At 54.4% G+C, this 28000-nt stretch overlaps 1 protein-coding gene across 2 annotated transcripts; it reads left to right on the top strand.

Annotated features, from left to right (window-relative positions):
• Position 1: 1 nt before the first annotated feature.
• Positions 2-28000, top strand: psme4a (proteasome activator subunit 4a). Of its 2 annotated transcripts, XM_066697124.1 has the most exons (47): positions 2-352; positions 5832-5972; positions 6266-6382; positions 7338-7397; positions 8726-8770; positions 9075-9224; positions 9325-9388; positions 9481-9555; positions 10156-10278; positions 10565-10657; positions 11476-11741; positions 11834-12020; positions 12107-12196; positions 12320-12384; positions 12518-12668; positions 12773-12871; positions 12981-13050; positions 13303-13370; positions 13498-13713; positions 14444-14601; positions 14765-14860; positions 15072-15127; positions 15649-15705; positions 15839-15894; positions 15992-16090; positions 16199-16261; positions 16365-16460; positions 16572-16703; positions 16810-17019; positions 17124-17260; positions 17348-17401; positions 17597-17726; positions 17951-18032; positions 18208-18361; positions 18572-18641; positions 18736-18861; positions 18981-19133; positions 20014-20118; positions 20275-20366; positions 20939-21070; positions 21227-21435; positions 21680-21765; positions 21986-22114; positions 22260-22415; positions 26182-26344; positions 26485-26618; positions 26770-28000. In XM_066697124.1, exons 1-47 carry the CDS (start codon positions 156-158, stop codon positions 26902-26904), a joined length of 5547 nt encoding a protein of 1848 aa, XP_066553221.1. In that variant the 5' UTR covers positions 2-155; the 3' UTR covers positions 26905-28000. The 2 variants fall into 2 exon arrangements, with proteins under 2 accessions (XP_066553221.1, XP_066553222.1); XM_066697125.1 differs by lacking the exon at positions 7338-7397.

Genomic DNA, 28000 nt, shown 5'->3' with positions numbered 1-28000 from the left:
AGAGAGAGAGAGCGCGGCTGTGGAGGTCAGAGCAGCGGATTGAGCTCCGAGCTGACGAGCGCCACAGAACCGTTACCCGGACCCCATGCCACAGAGCCCGGCTCCGGCAGCCTGAGCGACACGGTGGACGCAGCCGCACGCAGGCAGACTGTAATATGAGCACAGACGAGGCTCCGGCTCCCGCTTTTGTCCCCCAGAAAGAGATCGTCTACAATAAACTCCTGCCCTACTCGGACAGGCTCGACCGGGAGTCCGATGACATCCTGGCCAAGATCAAGGGCCACCTGGGCCGGGCGGTGCTGCTGCGGGAGCTGTGGCCCGGGGTGCTCTTCTGGACCCGGAAACTTTCCACGTAAGTCGAGCGGTGCGGCGCCTCTGGGCTGCGGGTCGGGGGTTGAGTGTGGGGGGCGGAGAGCCGCTCGGTGTGAGGGCCAGCGGGCCTAGCGCGGGCTGGGCCGGGCCGGAGCAGGGCCCCGTCTGTACCCCGTCCCGGGCCCCCGCCTGTCAGTCGTCACTGCCTGGATACAGACCCTGACAGTGCGGGCTCTTCCCGCGTCGGTCCGTCGCGTCTGGGCCGGAGGGGCGCCGGACGGCACCAGTGAGACTGGTTTCGTGGGCACAACAAAGGGCTCAGAAAGTGCCCTCCCTGTGTGTGAAGATGGGTCAGCGGGGCGACAGTCCGGGTCGGGCTGGCGACCCGGTGCGCCTCCTCGGGCTTTGTGCGTTAAAACTTTCAGAGCCGGGCTCGTCATCCACAGCCTCTCGTTAAGTCGTTAATGTGATTATTATATTGTGTATAAAGTGTTGGTGTTGTGCTCAGAGGCTCACCCGGGTCCGGCTGCACAGAGACGGACTCACTGGAGGTGGCTGTCCGCTGGATGTGGATGCTGTCACAGTGCAGGCCGGGGAAATGCTGACGTCGCGTTTCTGCTGCTTTGTTACATTGTATCGCAGCCCGGGTCCCGCAGATCCACTGGCCTACTTTCGGTGTCGGGCCGTCTGGACAGGCTGGGACACTAACACGCACAGACTGCCCTCTCTGTGCCATCATGAACAGAGAGATCAATCATAAAGACTGGGCTGTTCGTGTCCGCTGACAGCACTTTGGGAAATTGGAAAAGGACAGTAAATATATCGCCACGGTGACTGTTTCGTGTTAGGAGCTTTCTGCATTCAACACATGGCATAACGCATTGTTCCAGGCTTTCTCTCTTCCCCGATGTTGTGGATATGATTGAGAGTGAGATGCCGGTTACGCTGAGTAATGTGTGCCGGCGCTGTGTGTTTTTGCCAAGTGGAGTGTGTCGCTGTGTTGTAAGAGGAACAGCTGCTGTCTAGATGTCCATAAATAAGTAGATGGATAGATAGATGGAATTACTTTCTGGAGCACAAAACGTAAGGAACTTTCCGTATGACAGCAACACAAACAGTTGACTTGCGTATCGCAGCGTCACACTGTTTCCACACACAGTGCTTAGTCATACTGGGCGAGTCTACACTGAAGTGCAGGGCTGTGTAAAATCTCAGCACTACAAAGCTTTATCGAACTGGGCTGCCATTCAAACACACACCAGGTTCCACAATTTATTATTATTATTATTATTATTATTATTGATGTTGTTGTCAGGCTAACAAAGTTGTCCAAACTCACTTGGTTAGTTTTGACAAGAAATTAAAAAGTCGCATAATGTGGAGATGATACTTCTACAGTATTTGAAGAAGAATCATTATACAGTCCAGTGTGATTCACTCTTGGAGCCCCATGAAGTTTACAGCCATAATAACATGGTGGGTAGAGTAAGCAGTGTAAAAGTAGTAATTAAACCCCTGGGTTGTCTGTAACGTCTCTGGATCAGCTGAGCGGTGTGTTGCGTCATCAGCGGAGATGTTTCCCTCGCTTTTGTTCAGAAGGCCGGCGCCAGATTCACAAGCCCTGTGCACACAGACTGGCATTCACACGGAGTGACCCGTTGTTGCTCTTCTTTCTCACCGGCCTGTTATCAATTGTTGTGTTGTGTGTGCTCTGAATGCACTGTCCGCACTGGCTGAGTCGGCCTACACGTCTCTCCCAGCTGGCTGCACGTCTCCGCCTGCCTCTGCCTTCCTGTCTGTTACTCGATCTGTGCGTTCATCCCGGTTATTGGACACATCTGTGGGCTAATGTCAGAACCTGGCTGGGATGGACACTGTGTGTTTGTGCTGCTAAAACCTTATCCTGCTGCACAGCTCTGATCACACATCAATATGACTGACAAACACTCTGACGGAGAGGCTGCGTAAAACTGTGTGAGAGGCGAGCAAAGCAGAGTGTGGGAATGAGCCTCTGTATTATGTTGTTTACTTGAACTGGATCCTTTGCCTCTGCCAGGGAGCTAGTTTGGTTTGGGCGACGTGTCTATGCACACATGAGGATTATAGTGCCTTGTCAGCCAGTCCAAGGCAGACGTCCACGCTGTGAAATGCCTGCTGTCGGTGTCCACAAGCTCCGCAACCGCGTGGCACTGCGGCTCCCTGCAGCCTAAGTGGGACAGTGTCAGTCTGATGATCCTTGCGCCGCTCAACTTTCCCTCCTGCAGGAAGTGACACTGCAATTATTTTGGGCATGCACTGCAGAGGCATGCTTTCCATGCAGTCGATGTGCGCCACTCGTTTAATATAACTCCTCAGTCATAAGGAGCTGTTTGCTTCCAGTTATGAGAGAGACTTGTTTTCGAGTGTGGACGGTTGGTGCTCTTGACCCCCGGGCTGGCAGCGCTGTAGACAGACCGCCAGGGGAGGGAGCGCTGGGGTGAATGCGGACACTGCTGGGTGAAGGAGAGGTTTTCTTCGGGACACGTCTGTAGAAGAGCTCAACGGAGCACTTGATGAGGTGGTGATGGTGTGAGTGGGGGTGGGTCCACTACTGTAGAGAGCTTTTCCAGTGTTTACCTCCCCGAAGTGAATGCATGCTCTGACACCAGGCAGTTCCAGTTTGTGCTGCTTCCACTCTGAAGAGCGTTAGTGTGAGTTTTATAGCCCGATCCCATCGGCCTGTGATGAGATTGGACTGATTTCTGAGAGTGGAGGCGCTCCTCTTCCCCCCGCTGAGCGCCGTGCCAGCCTCTGTGTAGATCCTCTCTCGCTTCTGGCTCTCGTCTTCCCGGCTCACTGAGTGCAGGTTTGCAGAGATGGAAATTGTGGTGGCGAATGCTGACCTACTTTACTGGTCTCATGACTGGGCTGAACAAAATCAACTTTCAATGACATTAATAAATATATAAATACATTCAAGGGAATCGTTTTTCTTCTTCCCTCCTGATCGTGGAACAGCAGTTTCAGAGTTTCCAGACGACGCATGTGTTGGAATAACGTACCGAGTCAGTGGAACATTTTTGTGTTGACAGATGAGGCCTATGCAGTAGGGCTGTGTGTGTGATGGGTGTTTTTGTGGTAGTGGGGGGGCAGGCGGCAGTGCTGGGCTTGCTGGGACAGACTTGGAACACTGTTGCTTTTGTTGCATCACTTACCCCCCCCTGCCGGCTGTGCACATCCACACGCCCACAACCACCACACCTGACACCCACACGAGCATGCAGACCCAGACACCCTCACTTTCACTTTGCGAATGAAACTCTATCGAACTTATTGTACTAATACTATACTGATTGTAGAAAGGATTGTTTGGTAAACGATGATAATGCAGTTTAAAGACGTCGATGCCCAGTTACATGGTTGCAAAGAGCATCTGCTGGTGGATTTCCACTGGTTAGTCTCTGTGCAAATGAAAAGTTACCATCCAGGGTGGGGATTGTTGGGTAAAAGTTTGGTTTTACCTGCTGAGATCAGCCTGGCTGCTCTGCGGTCATGTGTGGAGGAAGCCGGCTGCACACTGCCCACGGGCAGCTGTCTGCGTGTCCGGCCAGGCCCACGCCCCGCCCCCCAGCACCCGGATGCTCTGCCTCTCCTCTGCCAGGCATCCATTCACCGCGTGCCGCCCTGTTCTGGGCTCAACAGACCAGAGGACTCCTGGGAGAGCGCCCAATCGTTGAGTCTCAGTCGCTCTCACTCTGAAGACCAACACCTCACTTTATACATTGAGCGAGGGCAGGAGAGAGAGTGTTTTGTATTTTAAAGGATGTGCCTTTCCATCCCTGATTCCAGTCTTTCGTCTACAGTGGAATTAATCATACAGCATAAATAGTTCTTAAGGCTAATTAAGCAATTTGTGAACCGTAACTTATTTCATATATGAATACCAGCCTGATGAGGGCAGTCCGATTGTTGCACGGGACACATCGGGATGTCAGTCACATGTAGCTTCCAGCACAATATAGGCTGTGCATAAAGCAACGTGCCTTCCAAGAGAAATGTAAAAAAAGCAACTGAACTTTTCAGTTTGTCAGAAAGCAAGAATAATACAAAACAAAATAACAATATTATTACACACTTTTGCACGTTTCATTGAAATGGTTGTTATACATAATTATTAATATGTACGTAAGTGATCTATAACAAGTTTTGTATACAAGTAATAATTATATACTTATATGTAAGTAATCATTTAGTGCCTTTTCTGTGTCTCTAGAGACTCTTTAACAGAAGCCTCTTTAAGTACTGTGTGAACCCCCCTTCAATATCCATGTCTGTCGTTGTGGGACAGTTGTTTGGGTCAGTTTCGTGTGTGTTTAGGGTTTCATGCACAAAGGTGTTAAGTGACGTCTACAGCAAAGATTATCGATTCAAATGGGATGAACCAAACAAGGCAGAGGCAAGAGCGTGCGTTTCTGATGGCTGCATGACAGCTCTAGCTCATTATTGACTGGACTGCATCTGCTGCTACAGCTCTGTGTGTGAAGATCAGCCACAGCCTGTTCATCTGCGCGAAGCAGGCGGGGGAGACGCAGACGCGGCGGAGCGGTGCTCTAGTCTGCAGGGGGCATTTTAACGTGCGAGCGCTCAAGTGACGAGGCAGATACTGCAGAGTGAAGCCGTTACTGTGGTAAACTGAGTGCTGAAGTGGTCAGGCTGTGGCTTTGTTACTTCTTGCTCACTTTGTGTGTGTGATTTGTTTTGCTGTAAGTTAATCCTTTATGCACTCGCAGCCTGTGACCTTTAATATGTCTGTGAGTTTATTTATAACCAATTTATAAACCAGCACCGCAGTCATTGTCACCTCCGCCTGCCCCTCATTTCACACAGCGCTGGAGCCGCTCTGCTGGTTCAGAGGCCTTTCCTCAGCAGCGTAATGACTCGGGATGTGAATGACATACCGCCTTCCACACTCCGCAGCTTGCTGACAGAAAATCCACGACACATGCCAACAACTTAGGAAATACCATCTTTCGTATAGATCTCTTTTCCCTTCTGCATAGTGTTCGCTAAACCTCAGATGTGTTGAATGAAAGCTGGTCACGATGATGATCTTTAACTGTTGTGGGTGGAATTACAATTACATTCTTATGGCGAAAGGCAGACGCCCACTTTCTGGGAAGGAAAACGTACAATCATCCCGGCTGGGGGTGACGGAAAACCGGTGTTAATATCTGCCGTTAATAAAATGAGTTCTCAAGAACAGTCTTACTTTCTGGGTGAGTGAACGCTGTGCTCTAGGGCCGGAGTCTGACTCTGGGCTGCGCTCACTTCATCCCGACATGAATGTTTATATTGCATCGCTTTACTTACAGTTTAGTGACCCGCCGTCGCTGTTAAACCCAGGTGTTACACTTTCACTGCTAATGGCATCAGCACCGAGCGAATCTAACAGAAACTTGGCTTCCAGGTCTTGCACAGCGGTACTGTGCTTCAGAAGCAGGACGGCTGATCCCCGGCTGACTGAGTGTGTCACCTTGCAGGTACATCCGGCTGTACGGAAGGAAGTTCAACAAAGAAGATCATGTGCTGTTCATTAAGCTGCTCTACGAGCTGGTGACCATTCCCAAACTGGAGATAAGTATGATGCAGGGATTTGCACGGCTGTTGATCAACCTGCTGAAGTAAGTCTGATCGAGTTCCCATCAGATCTGTCCAACTAGTGTGCAGTGAACTGTAACTAAACTGGAAGATGGTTTGGCAGACCAGGTCCAATACTGGCCACCTGTCCGTCATCCCTTAACATTAAACACACTATTATATATTTCATAGCAGACAATCTTATCCAATTATTACATTATTTTTATATACAATTGCCCCTTTTATACAGCTGGGTTCTTGCTGGAGCGTTGTGGCGTTGGTGCGGCAGTGTTGTTCGAATTGACCCGACCTGCGTCTTTGCATCTTGCCTCCCCAGGAAGAAAGAGCTCCTCTCGCGGCAGGATCTGGAGCTGCCCTGGCAGCCGCTGTACGAGATGCTGGAGAGGATCCTCTACTCCAAGACCGAGCACCTGGGCCTCAACTGGTTCCCAAAGTAGGTGTTGCCTGAGCCGGCAGTGTGGCCCCCTTGCAGGGTGGTCTGTGCCGGCAGTGCCGCCCACAGCCAGGCGTCGGGGCCAGCCGGAGCCTGCTGCCCCTGCTGGAGGAGTTCGTTCCTTATACACACGAGAAGGGTGTCTATAAAAGTGTGGTCTGCACGAGCGCCCAACAGCAGACACTGGTACAGCAGCAGTGCTTCAGAGGGACGGGGATTGTGGGGTTGTTTGAATAATGGGGTTGAGAAGCACTTGAATTGAACTTTGAGCTTTTAGAGAAGATATGAAAGCAGTGAGAGGCAGATTGTCTGGGTGTAGGTGGAGAAAAGGAAACTAGACTTCAGGTGAGATGCCCTGATTCTGTCCCCGGGAAGGAGGAGACCCTGTTCTCTCTCTCCATAGAAGCCGGGCCTTGAAAGTGTCTCCAGCACTTGTTGTGCCTTGGACTCAGACGAAACAGCTACGCGGATCAGACTGAACCAAGTCTGCCCTGCGGTTCCTCTTCAAGTGTTAAGACTTGTGTTTTTAAATATGCAGCTATGGGCGTTAAATTATTCATTGATTTATGTATTTTTTATTTATGTGACTGACACATTCTGTGTGGGTAGGAACTGAGTGTCAGGGTCCATCTCCTTCATCTAGGCCAGCCCCATACCTACCTCACCCCCCCACCCCCTGCTGGCAGCCTCCTGGTCCAGCGCGGGCGTGGGGGTCCGCGGGGGGGCATGCAGTGCGATGTGTTCTTATATGGTGTTTTGGGAACATTGTGTGCTTCGATCCGCAGTGATCGCACAGAGCGGCGAGCGGCCTGCCTGTCTGCTCGCTGATTAAAAGCCGTGTTAATGCTGTACGTTTCCTGCTGAGTGTTTTATTTCCTGTGCTGCATTCAGAGCCACGAGTTGTGCCGGCGGTTCCCCCGATGTTCCTTCACGCCTTTTCTTCTTTCATATTCAGTTCTCAGCGCCCCGACTCTGCTGCCTCTAAAAGCATAATTCTAAATATTTTACAGAGGTGGTAAGGACAACCCTTTATTTTCTCTGTGGAGCACGCCTCCTGTTTAACTGTGCATGCTCGGACAGCGCACCAGACACCCCCACGCAGCTTGGTTGGTTTCAGATCTCTAATGAACCCGATGTTAACACAGCACTCATATTGGAGAATGTCGCACTGCAATATAGAGGAGTACAGCCCCCGAGCACTGCTGTGGAAGTGGCTGAATAATGTGCTTCTCTGCTTAGTTCACCGTTTACTAATGAAGCTGTCAGGCCAGGTCCGATTGAGACTCCAGTCCCTGTTGATAAAAACACGGGCGATCTGATCGGTCCCACACGGGACGGTCGACCGGCGTGATCCCGTGACCGCATTCCTGGAAACCGCATCCCCGTTTTCCAACTGAAAGGTCACTGGGATGTTGCCAGTTCTCGGTGGTGTTGAGTAACCCAGCTCTATTTTAATCTGACATTGCCCAGTACTGTACCCCCTGCAACTGTGCCTGTGTGCGTGTGTGTATCTGTGTGTGTGCGTGTATGTGTGTGTATTTGTGTGTGTGTCTATGCGTGTTTGTGTGTGCACGTGTGTGCGTGCGTGTATGTGTATCTGTGTGTCTGTCTTTGTGCATGTGTATCTGTGTGCGTGCGTGTCTATGTCTGTGTGTGCACGCTGGCGTGTGTGTGTGTGTGCGCGTCTGTGTGTGTGTGTGTGTCTGTGTGTGTGGGCTGGGCGTGGCGCTGGGAGTGTTTCGCCTGCTTTCCGATGAGGCGCAGGGTGAGCTTGATTTCTCGGGAGGCATGCTGTGCGGAGACGCCCCCTGGGCCCGTCTCGGTGCGTCTGTCTCCTGGAAGATCAAGCCGGCGGAGCTGGCGTCTGGCCCCACGGCTGTGCCGGGAGCCGTGCACGGGCCGCTCTGCCCGGGGCGCCTCGAGGGCAAGACGAGCTACAGCTTCATGTTGGTACCGTCTCCCCCTGGTCAGCCCGTGACCTGGGCGCTGGTCCGCACTGTGGGCCGAGAGGGGCGAGTTGCTCCTGGCTGCTCCGAACCAGAGCGCGGTTCCATCCACGGCATTCCCGTCACGGCCGTACACATCGCTCAAGGGTGAGGGGTGCACAGGCCATGCCACAAGCTGCTGCTGCCCTCAGTGTCCTTTAGACACGTATCTGTGAGCCGACACGCTGCGGCACCATTTCTCCCCGTGACCAGGCGTGTGGCAGCGCTGGAGCAGGCTGTGCATGTGTTCAGACGTGGTCTAATTGCACTGGGTGTTAACTGTACACGTTGTGTGAAGAGAAGCTTGTGTCCCATCGACCGTGTCTGATCCTCCTCTGTTGTTTGTGTCCCCTCCCAGCTCGGTGGAGAACGTGCTGAAGACTCTGGTGAAGAGCTGCCGCCCGTAAGTGTTCAGACGGGTCTGTGAGGGAGTGCTCTGGCGGGGGGGGTGGTCAGCCACGGCGTAGAGAGTCCCGGGCTGATCTGGGATTACACCACAGAGGGACAAGAGTCCGGGATCTGAGCACCGCTGCGTGGACGTGAAAGCTCTGAGTGGGGGCGGAGGTGGGGGGGTAAAGAAAGCGTATCTATAAGCCGCTGGTCTTGCTTACAGACCAGGATGGCATTAGAAGCCTTTAGGGGGCGCTGTGGGGTCCGGGAAGCTCTGGGTCTATCTGCCGGTGCGATGACTTGTCTCTGGTCTGCAGGTACTTCCCCGAGGACGCCACGCAGGAGATGCTGGACGAGTGGCGCCCGCTTCTGTGCCCCTTCGACGTCACCATGCAGAAGGCCATCAGCTACTTCGAGCTCTTCCTGCCCACCACGCTTCCCCCCCCGCTGCACCACAAGGGCTTCAAGTCAGTACTCGCCCTGGGGCAAGATTGCCCACACTGATGTAGTTTAGCGTGTGGCCTGCGTGTGTCGTGAGCCTCACGCTCCGTGTCCTGTGCTCTGCAGGCTGTGGTTTCCCGAGCTGATGGACCTGTGGGTCTCTGTGCAGAACCTCCCGGGCTGGGAAGGGGTGAGTGCAGACGCCGAGACGGCCCCTCCGCTGCAGTTGCCAACGCGGCGATTACGAGCTTGTTCTCACCGCTTGCCGTCTTGTTTCCCCAGCACCTGGTCAACCTGTTTGCGCGACTGGCGAGCGATAACATTGGCTACATCGACTGGGATCCCTTCGTTCCCAAGGTAAGCCGCGTGCCGTCCGGGGGCAGAGTCTCCGGGGGCCGAGTTCCGCGGCGAGGCTGGGACTCGGCTGCACGTTGCCCACAGGGCCTCTGGGCGGCCTGCCGCTCTGTTGGTGTGTGTGGTTGTGCGTCTGTGCCAGTTTGACCGGGATCCTGAACTCTGACGTCTGCTCTGCCATCACAGAGCCGGCGTTCCAGTGGCTTGTTGTGATGGTTAGCAGTTGGCACAGGCAAGCAGTCTTGACATGTTCTGTGATTCTGTTTAAAATTTGACCTCCGTTATTGTAGTTCATGGCATCGATCCATGAAGGCAAGAGGAATTCCTTCCTACACCAGAGCTGCCCGTCCCATTAGCTCTGTGACCCGGGGGCTGAGAGTCTGGGTCTGACAGTTACTTTTCTATTTTTGGCCTCTGACTTGTGGGCCGCAGGAAACCTTATGACTCGCCTGTGCAGGCTGAGCTGTGAGTCATCCTAATTCTGCCAAAACATCTTGGTTTTCTTCAGCTTGTCACTGTCAATCCAGTGGTGGTGGTGATATGAAATCCTACTGGGTTGGTTATGAGGAACCGAATTCAATGTATTGTGTGTGTTTTCTGCAGATTTTCACCAGAATCCTGCGCAGTTTGAATCTTCCTGTCGGGAGCAGCCAGGTTTTAGTTCCTCGGTACTTGACGAACGCGTACGATGTCGGCCACATCGTGATCTGGATCTCCTCCATGCTGGTCAGTGTGAGACCCTGATGTAACCTCCTCGCGTGTCCTCCTGTGTGTCCCATTCTCGAACACGCTTGAATTATTATGATTGACAATTTTATTTGCTAAAGAGTTTATTTTTGAATGAGAAACATGGTTTTGTTGGAAAATATTAATTATATGTCTCTTAATGTGACAACTATGATTTCTATTTGCTTTTATAGTTCCCTGTGTTTCCCCGAGTTGTTTATGTGATATACGTGTGCAGAGCTGTGTTCAGGGCTGTTGTCTTACTGCTCTCCTCTGCTTTCAACAGGGGGGACCCAGCAAGCAGACCCAGCAGCAGCTCAGCGGCCTGTTCAACAGCATCACCTCCTTCTTCCATCCCTCCAACAACGGACGCTGGCTGGTGAGGGTTGACCTGTGGACAGTGTGAGCCCAGTGTGTCCCACGCTGTCCCACTCTTGAGATGTGTGTGTGTGTGTGTGTGTGTGTGTGTGTGTGTGTGTGTGTGTGTGTGTGTGTGTGTGTGTGTGTGTGTGTGTGTGTGTGTTCAGTAGGAGCTGGGCTGGGTCCTCAAAGGTCCCCCAAAGTCGGCTGTGTGAAGAGGCGTCTCTGAGGGCCGGTGGAGAAGCCTTTATCCTGCTGTAGTGCGTCACTTGCAGGAGCCTTGGCCGGCCTGACTGCAGCCGTGTAGGGTGTGCGTTCTCTCGGCTGCGTTTGTGTATAATTTAGCAGCGTTCCTGTGACAAGTGTTGATGCAGTCGCTCTATAAAAGGCTGCGCATGGCTGAGCGCAGTGCATACCGACCTGTCACTGAACAACAGACTGAACACAGAGCGGCAGACTGCACAGTGCCATGTCATACCGTAGTGTGTTCAGAGGAAAGGATGTGTGCTCAGCATGTGTGCACTACAGCGTGGCGTGTGTGTGTGCGGTATTGCGTGGTGTGTGTGTGCGAGCTACAAAGTGGTGTGTGTGTGTGTGCGGTACAGAGTGGTGTGTGCGGTACAGGGTGACTGAACACAGAGCAGCAGACTGCGCAGTGCCATGTCACACTGTAGTGTGTTCAGAGAAAAGGATGTGTGCTCAGCGTGTTTGCGCTACAGAGTGGTGTGTGTGTGTGTGTGTGTGTGTGTGCGTGTGCGCGCGGTACAGTGTGGTGTGTGTGTGGTGTGTGTGCAGAGTCCACAGGGTGTTGTGCTCAGTGTGTTGTCGTCGGTGCAGATGAAGCTGATGAAGCTGCTGCAGAGGCTGCCGGCCAGCGTTGTGCGCCGGCTGCACCGGGAGCGCTACAAGAAGCCCACGTGGCTCACGCCCGTCCCCAAGAGCCACCAGCTGACCGAGCAGGACATCACCGCCTTCGTGGAGAGCATGAAGCAGCCAGTGCTGCTGGCCATGTTCAGCAAGACTGGCAGCCTGGAGGCGGCGCAGGCCCTGCAGAACCTGGCACTGATGAGGCCTGAGCTTGTCATCCCTCCGGTGCTGGAAAAGTGAGTCCCGTGTCCCGTGTCCCGTGTCCCGTGTCCCGTGTCCCGTGTCCCGTGTCCCGTGTCCCAGCAATAGTCTCTCCTCTGTGTTCCAGGACCTACCCAGCGATGGAGACACTGACGGAGCCTCACCAGCTCACCGCCACCCTCAGCTGCATGATCGGCGTGGCGCGCAGCCTGGTGTCTGGGGGCCGGCGCTTTCCCGAGGGGCCCACGCACATGCTGCCCCTGCTGATGAGGGCGCTGCCCGGCGTGGACCCCAACGACTTCAGCAAGTGCATGGTGAGGGGCTCGGTCAGCCTTGATCGTTCAACACATACGTTTGGTAGAGATGGATGTGTGGCTGATGACATCTCCCTCCTATGCAGATCACATTCCAGTTCATCGCAACGTTCTCCACCCTTGTGCCTTTGGTGGACTGTTCGTCCGCCCTCCATGAAAGGAACGACCTCTCAGAAGTACGTACCCCCTGCCCCGACACGCCTGCGCTGGCTTCATCTGCCCCGACACGCCTGCGCTGGTTTTATCAGCGGATCGCAGTTTGCTGACAGTGCCGCTGACGGTGCCTCTGTTTGTTGCAGGTGGAGCGGGAGCTGTGCTCAGCCTCTGCGGAGTTCGAGGACTTTGTCCTGCAGTTTATGGACAGGTGAGTGCGTGGGTGGTGAGAGCGCCCGTCTGTGAGCGGGCGGTGAGCGCCCGTCTGTGTGTGTGTCTGTGTGCAGTGAGTGCGGTAAGTGTGTGTCTGTGTGCGGGCGGTAAGTGTGTGTCTGTACACGCAGGTGCTTCGCACTGATTGAGAGCAGCACGCTGGAGCAGACACGTGAGGAGACTGAGACGGAGAAGATGACCCACCTGGAGAGCCTGGTGGAGCTGGGTCTCTCCTCCACCTTCAGCACCGTCCTCACACAGTGCTCCAAGGACATCTTCAAGGTCTGTACACCCCGGGCATGTCGGAGCGTGTCCAGAGAACATGCCAGGCTCTGCTTTTACCCCGTAGCTCTAAACCCATTTTTGATGGTTGTATTTGCCCTCAGGTGGCTCTGGAGAAGGTGTTTAATTTTGCCACGACCAACATCTTCGAGACCCGGGTTGCCGGGAGGATGGTGGCGGACATGTGCCGGGCAGCTGCCAAGGTAGGGTAACGATTGCCTAAGATAACCCGTTCTGCCCGGCAGGGGACAGTCACTGATCCTGTGCCTAGGGGCCGGGCTGTGATCGTGCGGTTCGTCTCTTCTCTTCCAGTGTCATCCAGTCGAGTCCCTGAAGCTTTTTGTGCCGCACTGCTGTAACGCCATCAACCAGCTGACCGTCAGTAAGTAACCTCTGTCTCTGTGCCCGGGGCACTAGGGTGAGTGGGCGGGCGCTCTGTGCCCGGGGCACTAGGGTGAGTGGGCGGGCGCTCTGTGCCCGGGGCACTAGGGTGAGTGGGAGGGCGCGCTGCGCCCAGGGCGGTAGAGTCTGGGAGGGCGCTCTGTGTGTCAGTGTGGTGCTCATGCGCTCTGTGGTGCTCATGCGCTCTATGGTGCTCATGCGCTCTGTGGTGCTCATGCGCTCTGTGTTGCAGGTGATGACGTGTTGCGTGAGGAAGAGCTGGACAAGGAGCTGCTCTGGAGCCTGCAGCTGCTGTCCGAGGTGAGCCCTGCAGCCACGGTGCGCTTCCTTCACTTTCCTCACAGATGAAACCTCTCGTATGAACTACAGCAGCAGAACCCCGGTGGCAGAAACGTGTCTCTAACCCTGTCGTCCTCCCGTCCTGCAGATCACGCGTGTGGACGGGGACAAGCTGCTGCCGTACCGGCCGCAGCTGGTGCCCATCCTGCGGCGCACTCTGCACCTGAAGTGCAAGCAGGGCTACTCGCTGTCCTGCAACCTGCTGCACCACCTGCTGCGCTCCACCGCGCTCATCTACCCCACAGAGTACTGCAGCGTGCCCGGCGGCTTCGACAAGCCCCTGTCTGCCTACCTGCCCATCAAGGTAGGGACGCCGCCACGCGCCTCGTGAGAGAGACGTCAGTTTGGTTTCCCCGGGGATCCCTGCCCCGGTTGTTGTCTTGCTGGACAGATGGGCTCCTGTTTCGGTCTGTGAACAAGTTCAGTTTCTCGCTGGACAGGCCAGACCTGATCCTATTAGGTGTGCTGCACAGAAGCAGGGAGATTAGAGCCTCCGTGCTTCTCGGGGCAACTGAGTCAGATAGATAATGATTTTAACGAACGTCACGGGCCGTGTATACAGACATCTGGTTTGAAACGGTAACTGGATTCCTGTGGTTTCGTTCCTGGTGATCAGGCTGAGGTGACAGACAGTCCATGAATCTTTTCCAGGTTCGTGTCGGCTGTCTTGCCGTCTTTAGAGTGTTATGTGGGCTGCAATACCTTCCAGGGACATCTTCTGTGCCTCGAGAATTTGTATGAATGTATAATTAATGCTTCTCTTTCACAGGAAAATGTCCTGGTTATAAAACTATTAGAAAGAGATCCTCATTTCCACTGTTAGTGAATTACTTTTATCGGAACGTATTCCTCTGTGACTGCGATGGGGATTAAAACACTGCAGGTCCCAACGATGGCTAAGAAGTGTCAGACAGTCCAACATGAAGGGGTCCCCTCCTCAGGGGTGCGCCGAGTCTCCGAGCCGCCCTGCCCCGATAATCCACATGTCCCGACTGCCTCCCCTCTCGTGTGTAACCCCCCTGTGTGCCGTGCAGGACTGGGGCCGTCCGGGCGACCTGTGGAACCTGTCCATCCAGTGGCACACGCCCAGCGCCGAGGAGACGGCCTTCGTCTTCTACATCCTGGACACTCTGCTGCAGCCGGAGCTGCTGCGCCTGCAGGGCCACGCCGAGGGCCAGCTGGAGATGAGCAGGTCAGAGCGAGACCCTGCCCCCAGCACTGCCCCGCTCCTGCCCTCAGTGACCCTGTCCTGCCCTTTACTGACCCTGTCCTGCCCTCACGCGGTTTTATTTTATGTGTGATTGTAATGTTGCACATGGAAAGCCCCTGTCCTGAGCGGTGTCCTCTCCCCACAGGGACGACATCCTGCAGAGCCTGTCCATCGTGCAGCACTGTCTGCTGGGCGCCGGCAGCCTCCTCCCAGCCCTGGACGGACAGCCGGTCCCTAACCTGTGAGTCTCCCCCCACCACCATCAGCCGCCTCACTGATATACGTCTGTCTTTGCTGACCGGGGCTGAGGTTCTCCATCAGCCTCGTGCGGCAACCGGACGCCAACGTGGTTAAACTTTGATCAAACGGTAGCACGGTCTGAGTGTGGTGTAGACAGGCACAGTGACGGCGTGCTTCGGCCAGCGATGTAACTGGGCTCTTGTCCTCCGCAGCGTGCCGAGCATGGTGAGCCTGGAGGAGACCAAGCTGTACACCGGGGTGGACTACGGTACGTGTCCTGTCACACAGAGGCCCGCGGGTCAGTGAACACTAACCGCAGGGGCTTCTTAGTGAACAGGACGATCGCTCTGGCTGTGTGTGGAAATGTTCTGACCCGTTCACTGGCTTGTGTAGAGATGCAGCTCCCTGGTCGTGAGGGAACCAGGGGACGGGTCACGAGCCCAGCCGCTGACGCCCCTCGGAGACCGGCAGGCCGCGGCCAGTTCACGGTGATAAGACACTCTCTGCCCCTAACCAGAGCAGACAGACCAGGCATCTCCAGAGCTGGACTCTTGACATAGATATATTTGTCAAGGTATATATAGATGGGTAACTTGAATGTGAAAAGGGTGTGAGAATGAGTCGCTGTTTGTCTTGTTTGCTCTAAAGAGGTGCTAACGAGAAACCATTTCCCCCGGAGGTGTTTTTCTGTGGGGTGTGAGTGTGTTGCCCAGAGAGAGCCGGCTGCTGAGCCCCCGAGAGCCCGTCTCCAGACGCACTCTAATCACTCTCCAATTTTTATGTTCCAAGACACGTCAAGAGAGAACTACAGAGAGGCCATCTGCAGGGTGATGAGGAAGCTGCTACGTAAGTGTCCCCGCTCAGCAGAACTGCTCCCGTGTGGTTGGGGGTGTGGTTGGGGGTGTGGTTGGGGGTGTGGTTGGGGTGTGGTTGGTGACATGAGAAAAGTAACAACCTGGCTCTGTTCCGCTTCACTCAGATCACATCCTGGAGCACTCGGAGGATGATACCAAGTCCCTGTTCTCCATCATCAAGGTGCGTGTTTGAAGAGCTGGTGACGGGCCGTGTGCCCGACGGGCGGGTGTGTGCAGCTGCACCATGCAAGTCTGACACGCTGCCTCTCCGCCCGCAGATCATCGGCGACCTGCTGCATTTCAAAGGCTCCCATAAGCACGAGTTCGACTCCCGCTGGAAGAGCTTCAACCTGGTGAAGAAGTCCATGGAGAACCGGGTCAGTGCAGAGCGCTGCTGGCCAGACACTGTCCACTTCGGATTTGAATATCAAGCATGAAAAATACCCCCTGCAGCACTGTGTGACCCCTGTGCCCTCTCTTTGCAGCTCCACGGCAGAAAGCAGCACATCCGGGCCCTGTTGATTGACAGAGTCATGCTGCAGCACGAGGTGGGTATTCCTGTGGGCGCCGTGCCGCAGTGACTGCGCTGTGGGCGCCGTGCCGCAGTGACCGTGGTGTGTGACAGTGCTGCGTCTCTGTATTGTCTCTCAGCTGCGGAAGCTGACGGTGGAGGGCTGCGAGTACCGGAGTGTTCACCAGAACCTGCTGCGAGATCTGCTGCGCCTGTCCACCAGCACCTACAGCCAGGTGAGTGCCGGGCGGGCAGGTATGGGTGTCTGGGCGGTGGGATGGGGGTGGCTGTTCCTCTCGCCCTCCTGCGCTCCTCTGACGGTCTGTGTGTCTGTCCATGCGGCGCAGGTGCGGAGTAAAGCGCAGAGCGTCCTGTTCACCGCGCTGGGCACCTACAACTTCTGCTGCCGGGACCTGATCCCCCGCGTCCTGGAGTTCCTGTGGCCGGAGCAGCAGCACGTCACCCAGCAGCAGTTCAAAGTACGACACCCCTCTGCTTCACTTTTCTGTGCTCCCTCGCTCTCCAGTCCTGGCACTGATGTGTGTGTCTCTCTCTCTCTCTCTCTTTCTCTCTGTCCTGCACCAGGGTGCCTTGTACTGCCTGCTGGGGAACCACAACGGCGTCTGCCTGGCCAACCTCCACGACTGGGACTGCATCGTGCAGACCTGGCCGGCCCTGGTGTCGTCTGGCCTGAGCTCCGCCATGTCCTTGGAGAAGCCGTCCATCGTGCGGCTCTTCGATGACCTAGCGGACAAGATCCACCGGCAGTACGAGACCATCGGCCTGGACTTCAGCGTGAGTCCGCACTGTGACGTGTGACCCGTGTGTGTGTCCCTGCTGACCCCTGTGTGTGTGTGTGTGTGTCCCTGCTGACCCCTGTGTGTGTTGTGTGACCGCAGGTGGCCGACAGCACCCTGGCCATCGCGGCGCAGATCGTGCAGACGCCCCTCCCCCTCTCCAGTGTGCCGCTGCCCTCGGCGCAGGACGTGGAGACGGGCAGGGAGCGCCAGCGTGCCAGGAACCAGGACGCCCTGCAGTGAGTACCAGGCCTCCCACGGCCCCCCGAGCTCCACCGCACACTGACCCATCGAGAGACTGACGCTGATGTTTCCTTTTCCTCCAGGAAGTACGAGAAGCTGGTTCACACGCTGCTGGAGTGTCTGGCTCAGAGGAACCTGTAAGTAAAGCGCCGCGCCGGTGTTACGGCACAGAACTGTCAATCGCCACTTCAGCTCGATTGACATTCACCTGCTGCAGTTAAAAGAGGTTCAATAACTGACTAATTAGTAATGAAGTGATGTGAAAAGCTCTCATGAGGAAGAGGCTTGTGCGTTATGCCACTGTGTGTTGTGCAATGTGTGTCGTCTCTCAGGCCCTGGAAGTTCGAGCACATTTGCATCGGGTTCCTGTCTCTGCTGCTGAGGGACGACCATCCCCTGCCCCCTCCGGCCGTGCGCTTCTTTGTGCAGAGTCTGAACCACGATGCGCTCATCGTGCGCAAGGTCAGGGCACAGTCAGACACTCTCCCTCTCTTTAAACAAAGTGACTCTCTCTCTCCACCCCATCTCTGTCTCTCTCAAATTCAAATTCAAAACAAGCTTTATTGGCATCAAATGTTTACACAAGTATTGCTAAAGCAATGAGGTATATTGAAATTAAATACAATAACATGTTTAATAATACAAATATCAGGTTATTCACATATCATTTCTCTCTCCCTCCACAGATGGCCATCTCTGCCGTGGCTGGAGTGATGAAGCAGCTGAAAAGGCCGCACAAAAAGGTGGAATTGAATCCTTATGAAATCAGTAAGTCCGTGTTTTTACGTAGTTTTGTCAAGTGCATAAAATATTAAATTACCTTTCCGAGAGCATAGGAGCTGAACTGAGCGCTTTACCTGAGGAGTAGAGTCTGTATGAAGACTCGAAGCCCCTGAGTGTGGACTGATCGAGCTGATCGCCTCTGCGTGTGTCTCTGCGGCAGGTGGCTGCGAGGAGCCTGGTGAGCTCATGGCAGGAGACCGGAAAGACAACCGCTGGCTGCAGTACGACGGCAAGAACCTGCTGAAGACGCAGGAGGCCTGGGAGGCGTGTCGCTTCGTGGAGAAGACGCACTGGGGCTACTACAGCTGGCCACGGTACACTGAGCACACTACTCACACACACACACAGCCTGATCATGAACATAAAAACTGCTAAATAAAGGAGACTGAAGTGTGCTATACTGACACAGTGCCGTCCCCCAGGATGCCTGCTGGGTGTAATACACTCTATGTGTAAAAACAAAACATTGTCACACAGGTGTCCCTGTGAGGACGGCTGCTGACTGGCCCGTGTTGTTTCTACAGGAAGCTGCTGCTCTACGCCCCCGTGCAGGAGCAGCCCCCGCTGGGCCGGAGCCGAGACGAGATGAACGAGGTATTGTGGTCCCCTCCGGCCCCCTCTGGCCCCCAGGCTGTCCGTCACACCTCTGTCCTCTATAATCGTTGCTGTCGTCGTCTCGTTGTCTCAGATGGAGCAGATCATCTTCGACCATTTCTCAGATCCCAAGTTCGTCGACCAGCTGATCAAGTTCCTTTCGCTCGAGGACAGGAAAGGGAAGGACAAGTTCAACCCGCGCCGGTTTTGCCTCTTCAAGGTGAGTGAGAGACTAGAGGGACACGGCCAGGAGCCGAGCCCCGCCCCTGGGCGTGATCTGCGCGGTGGCCCCGCCTCCCCGGCTGTAGTGTCTGAGCTGTGGCCCCGCCCCCTCCGCAGGGTCTGTTCCGGAACTACGACGACGCCTTCCTGCCGGTGCTGCGGCCGCACATGGAGCGCCTGGTGGCCGATTCCCACGAGAGCACGCAGCGCTGCGTGGCCGAGATCATCGCCGGGCTGATCCGCGGCTGCAAGCACTGGAGCTTCGCCAAGGTGAGCCCTCTCTCGCTCTCTCATTCGCTCCAACTTTTTCACTCACTCTTAGAACATAAGAGAGTGTCCAATGGAGAGGAGCCCATTCGCCCCATCGTGCTCGTTTGGTGTCCATTACTAACTAAGTGAGCAAGGATCCTATCCAGTCTGTTTTTGAATGATCCCAAATTGTCTCTTCAGCCACATCGCTGGGGAGTTTGTTCAGATTGTGACGCCTCTCTGTGTGAAGAAGTGTCTCCTGTTTTCCGTCTTGAATGCCTTGATCCCCAATTTCCATTTGTGTCCCGGGTGCGTGTGTCCCTGCTGATCTGGAAAAGCTCCTCTGGTTTGATGTGGTCGATGCCTTTCATGATTTTGAAGACTTGGATCAAGTCCCCACGTAGTCTCCTCTGTTCCAGGGTGAAAAGGTTCAGGTCCTCAGTCTCTCAGTAGGACATTCCCTTCAGACCTGGAGTAAGTCTGGTTGCTCTCCTCTGAACTGCCTCTAGAGCAGCGATATCTTTCTTGAAGTGCGGAGCCCACTCTCTCTCTCTCTCTCTCTCTCGCTCCCAGTCCCACAGTCGCACACTCTCGTTCGTTCTCGCGATGTAAGAAGGGTCTCCGCTCTGGCTCTCTGTACTCGCAGTGTCCCCTCACAGCCAGCAGAGGGCAGCGGCTGCAGTGATGAGGAACACTGTAGATGTTTTTCTCTTTCAAGCAAAACCAACTGCAGAAACACCGAAGAGCCTCCGTCACAAAGGCATTCCTTTCGTTAAACGTTGATGTAAATGATGAACAGAAACTGCAGGTGAAGCGCGGTGCCTGGCGGTCTCGGGCCCGGCCTGTGCCCCGTGCTTCACAGTAACGCATGCCATGTAAATGCTGTGGGCTCTTGTTGCAGGTGGAGCAGCTGTGGGGGCTGCTTTGCCCTCTGATCCGCAAAGCGCTCTCCAACATCACTGTGGAAACGTACAGCGACTGGGGCACCTGCATCGCCACCGCCTGCGTATGAACCCCTGAAATATTACTGTCATATTGTGTGGAGTGTGTGTGGAGTGTGTGTGGAGTGTGTGTGGAGTGTGTGTGGAGTGTGTGTGGAGTGTGTGTGGAGTGTGTGCCTCAGGGCTCTGTACTCAGTCTCACTCTGTGCGCTCCCCTGCAGGAGAGCCGAGACCCCCGGAAGCTGCACTGGCTCTTCGAGATGCTCATGGAGTCTCCACTCAACGGAGAAGGGGGATCCTTCGTGGACGCCTGGTGAGGAGATGGATATGAAGCGTCTTTGTGTGTGTGCCTGTGTAGGGCCCTGTAGAGCACGCTGTAGATGGCCGTCTCACACTCTCTCCCGCCTCCCGCCTCCTTTGTCGGTATTTGCTGTCCTACAGTCGAGCAGTGCGGCTGCAGAGTCCTCCCCCGCGATGGGCATGTCCTGCTGATGTCCCTCACAGCAGACGCCTGGCTGAGTGTGTCAATACAGCTGTGGAGATAAAGGGCCGTGTTCTCCCTCTATTGATTTATTTTATTCTCTTCAAACACTTGCATTCTGTTGGGAAACTTGTCTCCGTTTGCTGTAGCAATTACAGCCGGGGACGGGAGCAGCGCTCGGACAAAGTGTGTGTTTGTGTTAAATTAGTCACGGCGCCCGTTTCTGCGTCTCGCTGTCTGCTCTGAGGCGTCCCCATTGTCCGAGAACATACAGGACGTCCCGATACGAGATCTGAGGATAAGCCGGGCCATATGGTGCTGGAGAAGGCAATCTGTCTGTAGATCTGATGGGTGTGTGTGTTGCGTGTGCAGTGCGTGTTGGTAACGTGTGCTGTCTTCCGCAGCCGGCTGTACGTACTGCAAGGCGGCCTGGCGCAGCAGGAGTGGCGCGTCCCCGAGCTCCTGCACCGCCTGCTGTGCTACCTGGAGCCCAAACTCACACAGGTGTACAAGAATGTGCGCGAGAGGATCGGCAGGTGAGTCTCCTGTCTCCGACGCTCAGTAAAATGTGAGCATTGTTTGCCAAAAGACACTGAATAACCAGCTCTGCCAGAACCATGGCGGTGCGGCTCTGAAGCCGGTTACACAAACCGGCGCCGGTCCGGAGAATAACCGCGTCCTCCCCTCCGCAGCGTCCTGACCTACATCTTCATGATCGACGTGAACCTGCCCTGCACCCGGCCCGCCGCCTCGCCACGCATCGGCCACTTCATGCAGCGCGTCATGCGGCAGCTCAAGCCGCTGATGGAGGCGGACGAGGAGATCCAGAACCATGTGGTGGAGGAGAACGGCGTGGGCGAGCAGGACGAGAGGACGCAGGCCATCAAGCTGCTCAAGACGGGTGAGAGAGGGAGCGACCGAGAGGAGGACAGGAGAGGTGGAGGGGGGTGTGAGAGCGTGCGTTCTGTGGAGTCAGGGCTTCAGACTGAGAGACGGAAGAGTAAACATGAAGGTTCACAAACAACGTTTAGAGAGTGTCCCATCTGCCGTGATGCCACGAGCGTGTCGGGAGCTCCGCAGGTGCAGTGCAGTGACGTGTTGTGTGCCGCTCCGTCCCCCTGACGCCCGTGTCCCCTGTGTTTCAGTGCTCAAGTGGCTGATGGCGAGTGCAGGACGCTCCTTCTCCACCGCCGTCCCTGAGCAGCTGCAGCTGCTGCCCCTGCTGTTCAAGGTGCGTCTCTGTCCCGCGGGGCTCCCCTCTGTCCCCTCTGTCCCTCTGTCCCGCGGGGCTCCCCTCTGTCCCTCTGTCCCGTGGGGCTCCCCTCTTGCATATCTTATTCTTAATTGTTATTAAATGATTGGCCCCAAGCAGCTGGATGTTCACAGCTGGAGGTGGCAGTGTGCTCTGGACAGCGCAGTTGTGTCACTGGGGTGTGCGTCTCTCCCGTCAGATCGCGCCGGTGGAGAACGATGACAGCTACGATGAGCTGAAGAGGGATGCCAAGACCTGCCTGTCGCTGATGTCGCAGGGCCTGCTGTACCCCGAGCAGATCCCCCTGGTGCTCAGCATGCTGAAGGAGGTGAGAGACCCAGTGTGTCCGGTCTGAGGTCCTGGGGCCCCGAGAGCCCTGGAGAGGGGTGTGAGATGGGCCACAGGTGCCTTCATAGGACCTGTAGATCTGTTGTGATCATCCTGAGTGCTGGTGTTGTCGTTGCTGTGGTCAGATCGCGGGGAGCAGCTCCTGGCACGCGCGCTACACCGTGCTCACCTACCTGCAGACCATGGTCTTCTACAACCTGTTCACCCTGCTGAGCCACGCGGCCGCGGTGCAGGACGTGCGCTGGCTGGTCATCGGCCTGCTGGAGGACGAGCAGCTGGAGGTGAGAGACGCCTTCGCACCCCTCAGCACCTGCGCCATCACAGACGCCCAGCTGTGCGTCAACAGGGTGGTGCAGTCTCCTCCCCATCTCTTGGTCTCTTGCTTGCTCTCCTCTCTCTCCTCTCCCGCCTCTCTCTCCCCTCTCAAATTCAAAGGAGCTTTATTGGCATGACTAACATAACACTATTGCCAAAGCAGGTACAATATAACCGATCAACATCAGTTTTACATAGTGTAACAGCAATTAATTAAGAATACACGAAAAACTGGAGAAATGCGGGGCGGGGGGGGGGGTACAGATTAATTAACAATTTTGTCGTGCAGGGAGAGATGCTGATGATAATGTTTAACAATAATCATAATGATAATAATACTTATAATACAAATAACCGTAATATTGACAATAATCGTAGTAATAATAATAATACTGCAATAATAGACCAAATAGTAATAGATAAATAAATGAATAATAAAAAAAACAATAATAGTAATAGAAGAATACATTTCAGTAATGAAATATACTGTAGTATATAGACATCTCGTCCCTGCAGTCCCCTGTGCTGAGCGTTCACCCCGTGTCCCTCAGGCTGTGGGGCCGTGTGTCCCTCTCCCAGCAACACGGCCAGCTTCTGTAGCTCTGTCTTGTTTGGGTAAATGTGGGAGAGACAGTGATTTTGTGGAAGAATTTGTCTCTCGTTTCTTTGTATTTATTGCAGTGTAGGAGGAAGTGCTCTCTCTCTCTCTCCTCTCAAATTCAAATTCAAAACAAGCTTTATTGGCATGATCTCTCGCTCTCTCTCGCTCTCTCTGTCCTCTCGCTCTCTCTGTCCTCTCTCTCTCGCTCTCTCTGTCCTCTCTCTCTCGCTCTCTGTCCTCTCTCTCTCGCTCTCTGTCCTCTCTCTCTCGCTCTCTCACAGCCAGGGAACTGCTGATCTGGCTGTTGTCATGGAAACCCCAGTGATGGGCGATGTGTTCGGGGGGGAGGGGCGGCTCCGGCAGCCTCTCTTTCAGAGACGGATAAAGGAGAGAGAGGAGCTGATCTCTGGCTCTTTCTCTCCTCAGGGTTTTTGCTGTGAGATTTCAAAGTTGTCCACTCAATTGCTGGGAATGTGTACACGGACACACACACAAAACATGCACACGCACACACAAAACACACTCGCACACGCACAAACACGCACACACACACACTGAAACTAGATCCAGCTTCCCATGGCTGCACAGTGGCTCTGTGTGTGAAGTGTGCGAGTGGGAGGAGAGGAGGCGTGTCCGGGGGCTCGTGGGGGATAACGGTGTTTAATTACTGTGGTACTTGCAACCTCGCTCCGTAGAACATTGTGTCCGCCGGCGGAACACGTAATTGGTCAAAATCAGCTTCATTGTATGCAAGCTATAGTTTCAAGAAGCTTCAAACAGCCACACGAGTGACAGGGTGAAGGCGTTTCATCCCGACGTGCCGGCAGGCCGGACTCTCTCCAGTGCCACGCGGGTATCCGTGGCTCTCGTGACTCTGAGGGCCCGGGCGAGACCCCCGCTGGCAAGTAGAGGGGCCGGTGCCCCCCAGCTGGCAGACAGGAGGCTGCAGCCCAGTGTGAGAGCCGTCCCGGTGTCTGTGTCTCCTGCAAAGGGCAGCGCTGACGCACGGCCCCCCAGGGTCACCTCGGAGCTCACTCAATTCAATTTTATTTTTTCAATTCAATTCAATTCAATTCAATTCAAGGGTGCTTTATTGGCATGACAAACAGTTTCGTAGTGTTGCCAAAGCAGTTAATATTATATACATACAGTGAAAAATAATAAAAGGTAAGAAAAAAAAAAAAATGAAACCGTAACATTATAATTTATAAATAAAATCTTAATAGACATGTACATTTACTTTATTTATAATTATCAGGTTACAGCTGGTGCTCCTGTATGTTTTCACAGTGAGCCCCTCAGGCTGTGGCAGGCGGCTACATATTGGGCAGCCAGGGGGGCTGTGTGTCCCTCCCCCAGGAGGATAGATATTTTTTTTTCATTTATCAATTCAGAGAATGATTTTGTAATATTTATGAATTTATTAAAGAATGTGTCCCTTATTTTGGCATATTTATTGCAGTGGAGGAGGAAGTGCATCTCTGTCTGGACCTCTCCTGTCTCGCAGTGACCACAGCGCCGCTCCTCCCTGGCCAGCCAGCTCTGCCTGTGTCGGCCCGTGTCTATGGCCAGGCTGTGGTCACTGAGCCTGTACTGGGTCAGGATCCGTCTCTGCTTCGTATCTCTGACAGTGAAGAGATACTCTGCCAGGGTGTATTCTCTGTTTAGGGCCCGATAGCGATCCAGTTTACTTTGGGATTTGGTTTCATTGTTCCAATGTTCCAGAGAGGAGGTTTTGGTTATCTTTATGATTTGGTTGACTCTGATTGGGGGCAGGTAAGCAGTGCTGACCTGAAGCTGGTCTCTGTTCGCAGTATTAGCGGGGGTCAGTGCCGTGAGCTTCAGGGCCAGCTGACTCAGGGGACTCTTTTCAGGGCTGAGCTCTTGGGTTTGGAGGGCCTTGTACTGGACTGAGTCAGGCTCGCTTTTCTTCAGGTGCATCCAGAATTTCAGTGCCAGGGCCCAGGACTGACAGTACTGCTCTAGCAGTGCCAGGTTTTGCTGAAGCCCCTGCTCTGTGGGCGATGGCAGCGGCGGTGGTCGGGGTGGTCTCAGCAGTGACGGTGGTTGGGGCAGTGGTGGTGCTCAGGGCAGCGGCGGTGGTTGGGGCAGCTCATCTCACTCCTCAGCTCCCTGATGGCCGCCCTGCTCTCTCTTGAGCTGAGTCACCTCGTCTCGGAGCTGCTGGGTGAGGCTGCTCTCTGTGGGCCGGGACAATGTGAGCTCCCTGAACTCCACAAACTCCAGCTCCAGCATTGCCAGGCACTCCCGCACGTGCTCGATGCGGCTGGGTGTGGTGGTGGTGGTAGGGAGGGGCTGGATGGGGTCCAGTGTCATGCTCTCTTGACTTGGAGCTGGATCCTCATGGTCGGTACTCTTTGGGGGGGGGGGCAGGCGTAGGGAATGATTTCTCCTTCTCTGCCTCTTCTTTCAGTTTGTTGAAAGAGTTTTCAAAGGAGGTCAGGCTGGCCTCACTGCCCTGGATCAGCACAGTCCCGCTGTGGTAGATGTTGACAGTGAGCACTGTGCCGTCCGGGTCAGAGTCCTCCCCAATGAGAACCTGCCTGCTGTAGCTGATCCCCCTTTTCTTAATGTTGCTGTATGTCCGGGCCTGGGTGTGCTCCGTGAAGAAGATGAGGTTGCATCTCAGCCTCTTGTCTCCTGCCCCAGCAAAGTCTGTGTACAGACACTCAGGGTTGCTCTTCAGCACCTCCAGTCTGTGCTCTTCCTGGTCTTTGTGTTGCTGCCTCAGCAGGTCCTGCATCTCCCTTTACTGTGATATTATACTATTATTATATATTATATAGAGTAATTGATGATTTACCTCTTCAGTTGTTTTCTGTCTTCCTTCTAATTTTAGTTTCTTCAATCTTTCCTTTCTTTGCTTTATGCTTCTGATCCTTGTCTTTGGGATTTCTTTCTTTTTTTAAAGTTTTTGTAATATTTCACCAATGTTTTATTTCTCTTTGTTGTTAATTATTACTTCATTTATCTGCATTGTTTCTTGATGGAATAAAATACTAAAAATCAACAATATTTTAATTTTAGGAGCTCATAATTTCAGTGACTGCTCTCTCTCTCGTGCTCTCTCTCCCTCTCTCACACACTCTCTCCCTCCCTCTCTCTGTCAGGTGAGGGAGATGGCTGCCACCACCCTCAGCGGCTTCCTGCAGTGCAACTTCCTGTCCATGGACAGCCCCATGCAGGCCCACTTTGAGAAGCTGTGCAAGACGCGGCTGCCCAAGAAGAGGAAGAGAGACCCGGGGTCCGCGGTGGACACCATCCCCCCCGCAGGTACGGCGCAGCCGGAGGGACGCAGACACGGGGAGCCCGTCCTCCTCAGGGTCCTAAGACCCTCTATTGAATTGAGAGAGACAAATTAATTTCACACGACTCGCACAACCCTGTGTAACGTCCGTTTCTCGCCCCGGCAGACCTGGTGAAGCGCCACGCCGGCGTGCTGGGCCTGAGCGCCTGCATCCTGTCCAGTCCCTATGACGTGCCCGCCTGGATGCCGCAGCTGCTCATGGACCTCAGCGCGCACCTGAACGACACGCAGCCCATCGAGGTACGGGCCGCCGGCGTGTGGGTAGTGTGTCGCTGTAACACGGGACTTTGTGAGGCCCGCGTTACTGCGATGCCCCCCTGTGCGGTGAGGCCCCTCGGGAGCCACGTTAGGGCCCCTCGTCTCGACTCCGCTCACGTGTGTCTCTCCGCAGATGACGGTGAAGAAGACGCTCTCCAACTTCCGGCGGACGCACCACGACAACTGGCAGGAGCACAAGCAGCAGTTCACGGACGACCAGCTGCTGGTGCTGACAGACCTGCTGGTGTCCCCCTGCTACTACGCATAGCCAGGCACGGCCCCCGCGGCCCCCCGCCGCCGCTCACGACCTCGCCCTGCTGTCCCCCAGGTGCCGGACGGGCCCTTCCGGAGGCGCGGTTTTATCTCGAGCTTTCCGGGACGGGAGAAAAACACGAAGCAAGGATTTATTTTTTCCCCCTTTCGTTTATTTTAATTTTTAACCGCCCGGTTTGTGGACACGGACTGACACGACTCGGCAGCAATGATATCATGGAATGAGAAACATGTATTAATGACTTTAGCGCTCATTTACGTTTCTAATATACTTAATATTTAAGGTAACGCAGGCGAGGACGGACACTCTGCCCGGTTTGTAATATTCTTGTACAGCTCTGGCCCCCGAGGCCCCGGCCGACCCCTTTGACATACTCGAGTGTTATGTATAGGTGTAAAAGAATTGTACAAACGGACACAATTGACCACTAGCCAATGATCTTGTACATAATGTAATCTTTACTGTAATGTATCGGCAGGATGCGCCCGTGTAAAGATTTCATTAGCCAGTGGTGTGAGCTGTATAGTGGTTCTCAGACGCTCCGATCGCCCGCCGCACACTTTTTAGATTTGTTTTGTGGTCGTCCTTTTTAACAGACTTTTATTTATTGTTTCCCAAAGTGCTTTTTTACTCCGGACAAGTATTGCAGAGTGAACGTGTGGGTGTGTGAGGTGGGTTTTCAGTAGCAGGCGTGCGTGCGTGTGCGTGCGTGAGTCCGTGTGTGCGTATGCGTATGCGTATGCGTGTGCGTGTGTGTGTGTGCGACTGCTGATTTCAGGGGCTCCTCCGCTCCGCTCCTCCGTCCAGCACAGACACTTATTTACTTCACCGTGTCACTGCTCCACCTTCTTGGCTGTTTTGTTTCTTGAATGACCGTAGCCCCCAGTAGAGGAGTGCGTTGAGCGTTCCTTCAGTCCACCGTCTGTTTGCCACGCTTCACTTCGCAGCGGATTTTGTTTTTGAGGACTGGAAGCCGTTTTCAGGTAGAATCTGTCTGTAACCACTATATAGTGTAGTGCCAAAATTGCAGTGATTTTTAGATGTACTGTTTGCTTATTTAAAAGCCAATAAATGGACTGTTTATAACAAA

The sequence above is a fragment of the Amia ocellicauda genome, chromosome 23, assembly GCF_036373705.1.
Source record: "Amia ocellicauda isolate fAmiCal2 chromosome 23, fAmiCal2.hap1, whole genome shotgun sequence".
Classification (NCBI taxonomy): Eukaryota; Metazoa; Chordata; class Actinopteri; order Amiiformes; family Amiidae; genus Amia; species Amia ocellicauda.
The sequence above is the reverse complement of the archived record's forward strand: the minus strand, read 5'-3'. Positions and strand labels throughout refer to the sequence as shown.

What these genes read in the sequence shown, in the direction of transcription:
- psme4a (XM_066697124.1), top strand. Translation starts at nt 156, where the DNA reads ATGAGCACAGACGAGGCTCCGGCTCCCGCTTTTGTCCCCCAGAAAGAG. An exon ending in TCTGGATCTCCTCCATGCTG is followed by an intron (nt 10,279 to 10,564) that starts GTCAGTGTGAGA and finishes TGCTTTCAACAG; the next exon opens with GGGGGACCCAGCAAGCAGAC. An exon ending in GGCCAGCTGGAGATGAGCAG is followed by an intron (nt 14,602 to 14,764) that starts GTCAGAGCGAGA and finishes CTCTCCCCACAG; the next exon opens with GGACGACATCCTGCAGAGCC.